Source organism: Fringilla coelebs (genome assembly GCF_963513975.1).
Source record: "Fringilla coelebs genome assembly, chromosome: 11".
Classification (NCBI taxonomy): domain Eukaryota; kingdom Metazoa; phylum Chordata; class Aves; order Passeriformes; family Fringillidae; genus Fringilla; species Fringilla coelebs.
Window position 1 is genome coordinate 15,325,603 of NC_140037.1, and position 5,161 is coordinate 15,330,763.

Sequence of the window (5,161 nt, forward strand, 5' to 3'; positions counted from 1 at the left end):
GTCCAGACACATCTATATATCCACCCCAGCACCTGGACTGGGCATTATCCAATCACTGGATCCCTGTTCAGTCATGTGGAGGCTGCTCTTCCACGTGTCATTACTGCAGACTGGGTTATTTTGGTGTCTAAGCAGTCTGAATATAATTAGAATTTGCTCAGGATCTGTGAAACCCCCCAGCTCTAGTTCCCCAGAGGAAGTTACCTGTGTGTCTTTGTGTATCTTTCTGCATCAGGATGCAAATGCACCTGTGTTGCCAGGCCAGATCACCTTGAGTCCCTGGGTCACCCCTGCAGGCCCCCTGAAAGGCAGCTGGAAAGAAAACCACAACTGCCCCCCTAAAGGAGCTGTCCCTGCAAGGGCTGCCCTGGGGAACAGAAACTCCCCAGTTCCTGTCTGAGAAGCACTTCTCAAACGGCACTGCTATTTAAGGGTGCAGGAATAGTCTCATGCTGATGAGAAAGAGGAAGGGGCTGTTGTTTTTCTGAAGATATTTTGAAGCAGTACTGGCCTTTGAGAATGTAAAAAGCAAGTTGAAATCATCAGGGCAGAACTTCACTTGGTGAACAAAACACAAACAGGCGAGCAGAGGCTTTGCCCTTTTAATGCAGTGACTGAGACATACATGCACTGTTATGCTGCTGCAGCAATGTTCATCAGAGTTTCATTTTTGAGCTTGACCTCAGTAGCAATAAAAATAATCACAATCTCACAGCCTTCACATACCTTTTCCACAGTTTCTGAGGATGAATCATCTTTCCAGAGCTGTTCCTGAACTCTAATCCCCACAGAAGCCACCACATGCTTCCCCCCCTTGTGTCCTTCCTGCCTCCTTTGCTCTGGCCCCCATCCCTAATGAGGTGGAGCATTTCAGGCTTCCTGGGATGGGGATCTCAGGGGAAGGGCTGCCAGTGTGAGTTGCTTTGCATTTTGAAAGCCTTCTCTTGGCCTGGACTCTTCTGACAAACAGGGTCCTTAGCTCTTACTCTACTGAGAATCAGCTTTATAATCAGCTGTCATAAACAAACATCAACCCAGAGAAGGTGCATATGGCAGAGATCAGGAGATCTTGCAGGAAGCTGGAAGGCGTTTGCAGCATGAGACCCTCACATGCTGGGTCAGCATCCTCCTGTGGGCACACAGGGTGTTGGAGGAGCTCCCCACAGCAGAGCTGACACGTGAGCCCCGACCATGGCAATCTGCTGGGATGAAGCAAGGAGTCCCCATCCACGGGGGCACAGGGCACAGCCCCCTCTGCAGACAGGCAGTTTTTTGGAAGTCCCAAGGTACTGCTCCCAATGGCCATGGTGCTCCACACAGATACTGGAATAGCCCCAAAAGACCACAAGACCCAGGGTGGCCATGGTACCATGGCTTAACCCTCACTTGGGCAGGATTTTGAGTAGCCAAGTTCTCAGCTCCCTGAAGGCTTTTCCAGCTGCTATCTAGCATGGGTTTACTGATGAATGGAGCCAGGAGAGCTTCAGCGCTCATGGAAGAAAGCAAAGGCCTGTCTAACAAAGCCTCGCAGGGTCGACAGGCCCCAGGAGTGCTGGGCTTTTCCCTCGGCCCCGGAGTCCACACAGTCCTGCCCTGCCCCAGCCTCTCTGGATGACTTACAGTTGTTGTTGGTGTTGTGAGAGTGCAGCTGGACCAAGTCCTCCTCCAAGGCCCCTGCCAGCTCCTTCAGGTCCCTGGAGGTGTCTGCTGGCAGGTACTGCCAAGCCTTGCGCCCGTTGTGGTCCCTGCAGGTGGTGTCTGCTCCGTAAGCTCCCACCAGCACCTTGATGAGCACCTCGTGTCCCTGCAAGGCAGCCAGGTGCAAAGGGGTGAGCCCGCCGCTGGCTGTGGGGATGTTCATGTTGACAGGGTAGCCTTTCTTCTGGGCATGGGAGATGACTTGGATGAAGCTCTCATGGTGGCCATGCTTGGCAAGCCAGTGGAGAGCGGTGAAGCCTGTCACAAAGTCTCTCCTGGTCAGCAGGCTGGGATCCAGGTCCAGCAGCTTGATGATGCTGTCCGCATCACCCTCGGCCACTGTCAGCAGCCAAGCGTGCTCCAGGGGATCAAGGACAAGGGGCAGCAGATCAGGGCTCTGCTCAGGCTTCTGCTCTTGGTGCAGCCCTGCAGGAAGACTGCTGCTGCTGGATGTCTTCTGAGCAGTGGCAAACCGCATGGTGCTGCCAGGGCCGTTGCTCTGCAGGAGGATTTCCTTCAGCTCCTTCCTCCGGGTACTGCTGGGACTAACAGAGAACCTGCCTGAAGTCCTACCCCAGCTCCCCAGGCTGTGCCTGCCCCAGCTGATGCTTTTGTTGGTGTCCATCTTCTGCAGCGTATGGAAACGCTCCCTGCTCCCCAGCGTGGCTGGCCAGAGATGGGAGCTGCGGGCCAGGCCGCCCGCTCGGGGCTGGGCGGCATCCAGGAAGGAGAACCTCCGGGAGATGCCAGCTACCTTCTGCTCCGCCTCGCCCTTCTCCCGCTCCTGCCGGGCCATGGCGGTGCCTGTCGCAGGGCTGGCCCCAGCAGGGCACGGCTCACGCTCCCCCGCACTCACCCCGCGCTTCCCCCGCCGGCCCTTGGCGAAGGAGGAACCGATCCGCACGGCGGCAGGGCATGGCGGCAGGGCATGGCGGCGCCGGGGCGGTGCGGTGACCTTTGCTCACGCTGTGTCCCTGGCTACCGGGCACGGCCTCAAACCGGGCTGGCTCTGCCCCCCGGCCCGGCCACGCTCGCCTGAGCCGCCACAGAGGGAGCGCGGTCGGGCTGCGGGAACGTGTGCGAATACAGGGAAAGTGTGGGAATGCAGGGAAAGTGTGGGAATGCAGGGAAGGTGAGGAAATACAGGGAGGGAGAGGGAATAGAGGGAATGTGGCGGAATACAGGGAGCGTGTGGGAATACAGAGAGGGTGCAGAACGGCGGGACCGGACGGAGGCACTGAGGTCCTGGGCAGCTCAGTGCTGACGCTACAGCAGAAATTGCTGAACTATATTCTCTTGCCTGAATAGTCTCGTTTAGCACTGCTGGATCAGCATTAGCACCTGAAGTAGCCAAAGCCTTAGGCCATAAGAGCTGACCAAACATAAACTTTTGATAAAATGATGCTGCTAACACAACACTCATGGAATTCAGCAGATATGAGCAGAATGGAGATGATAAGGGCCAAGGAGACAATCCCAGGAGAATAAAGTAACATCAGAAGGCAGCCAGCCCAACTCCAGTGAAACCCAGCAAGAAATCAAGATACTGCCAGCCAGTGATTGACATGGATTGGGTGATGAGTGTCGGGGGTATAACTGAGAGGTGTGAATTGGGGCTGGGGAAGCACCAGCTTGAGCTGTAACTGAAGGAGTAACAAAAGACTCATTGGAAACATTCACCTGAACCCAGCATTCTTATCAGGGTCAGACCCTGTTACATTGTCTGGTGTATGTAAATCCATGACACTGGTCTCAGGACACTTCCTCTGACCCCAGCAGCACCCCAAGGTTGTCTCACTGAAGCAATTGTCTTACAGCCCCCGTGAAACAGCCCCCCATGGCTGCAATGCTTCTCTTTGGTCCTGTGCTCAGGAAGGCCCAGGTTCCTGCCCCAAGAGGCCATGTTCCAGTGGCTGGTGGGTTTCTCTGATGTAAGGGAAGCCCAGCCTGGGACACTGTTTGGCTCCTTGCCACCCAAAGTTTCATCCCACGGGAATTTGGCCTTCCTCTCTTGCTGTGATCCACTTTGTAGTCCACTTTGTAGTCCACTTTGTAGCCTGACGCTGCTGACAGCTGCAGCCAGTAGTCTGTATCCTAATTTTGTTAACAATCAGGACTAATTTTTCTGCCACAAAAGCTCCCAGTCCTCTTTCTCTCCAGAAGTTTCTTATCCATGACTGGTCTGACACCCATGGCTGAACTGTCACCAGGTGGTTTTGCAGCTGGTCAGGCCGTACCAGCCCCTTGAAGCCTTTTTCTTTGCCTTCCCTAAGCTTTAGCCCTGCTCTGACTTGCCCTGAGCTGGTCGTCAGCCTTGAGGGCCTTTGCCTTTTTCCAACCACTTGGACCAGTTTTTCTGGGATGTGTGGGGAGTTGGCATAATCTCAAACCCCAAACAAATGGTGGTGAAAGCATAATTGCCCCCTTGTTCCCTTTCTGGAGCTGCCTGATTTTGTCACTGGATTTTGGTGGCTTCTGTGGGCTCAGGGAGGCAGAGAACTTGAACCACACAGCCATGAGATCCTGGTGAACAGTTGAAAACACTTGGGTGGCATCTGGGGAAAACAAGGAGGGAAATAAGGAGCTGCTCTTGGGGAATGAAGGCATTAATGGTGCAAAGCAAGCCTCCCGTTTAGGGCCACCGTGGTCATGCCTGCATTAAGGACTGGACACACTGGTGAGCTCTGACCATGATAATAATCAGGGTGACAACCTTGGGAGTCCAGGGGAAGGACCGAGTTTCCTCTCCCTCAGCCTCGTTTTGTGCTTGCGCTGCCATCAAATGAAGGGAAACCCAACCGGCACCCTCGAAGCTGCGGCTGTGCTCAGACAGGCCGGGAGCTGAGGCTGCACCGCCGGGACGACCGGGGCCGGGAAGGAGCGGCGGTGCCCCAGGAAGGGAACTGGGCACGGCGGCACTCAGCCGGTGCCCGGGCGGGCCCGAACCGTCCAGCGCACCTGGGACAGGGCGAGTGCGCGAACCGCACGGACACCGCGCTTGAAACAGCAACCCATCTGCTGAGCCTGGGGGACCTGAACGGACCCACACCGCGAACCCCAGCCCCGCCTCGGGGCTCCACGGCTCGGCCCCGGCCCCGGCCGTGTAACCGTAGGGGTCGCAGGGCACCGGGAAGGGTACCCCTGGGCCTTCCCTGGGAGCGGGCAGGGCCCGGGATGCGGCGGAGGCGGCCGGGCAGCCCGCGGGGCAGGGACCCGCTGGGCCGGGGCCCGGGACCCCCAGGCCGGGGCTCGGCGCTCGCCTGGCCCCTCGAGCCGCCGCCCCGAACCTCCGCCCGCCCCGCCCGCAGCCCGGGCTGCACCATCGCGGGCTGCTGCGGGGAGGGACCGGCGGCCCCGCTCCTCACAGAACGCGGCGGCGGCGGCGGCGGGACCGGCGGGACCGGTGGGGCCGAGCAGGGCGAGGAGGCGGCGGGGCGGGGCGGGGAGCGCGGGCGGGGCGGGC

At 57.9% G+C, this 5,161-nt stretch overlaps 1 protein-coding gene across 1 annotated transcript; it reads right to left on the reverse strand.

The window, feature by feature from the left end:
* Window positions 1–1,483: 1,483 nt before the first annotated feature.
* On the reverse strand, window positions 1,484–2,494 carry SOWAHD (sosondowah ankyrin repeat domain family member D; the record flags this gene model as incomplete). The annotated part of the gene is made up of 1 exon (XM_084212995.1): window positions 1,484–2,494. One exon carries the CDS (start codon window positions 2,492–2,494, stop codon window positions 1,484–1,486), a length of 1,011 nt encoding a protein of 336 aa, XP_084069121.1.
* Between the last annotated feature and the right edge of the window lie 2,667 nt (window positions 2,495–5,161).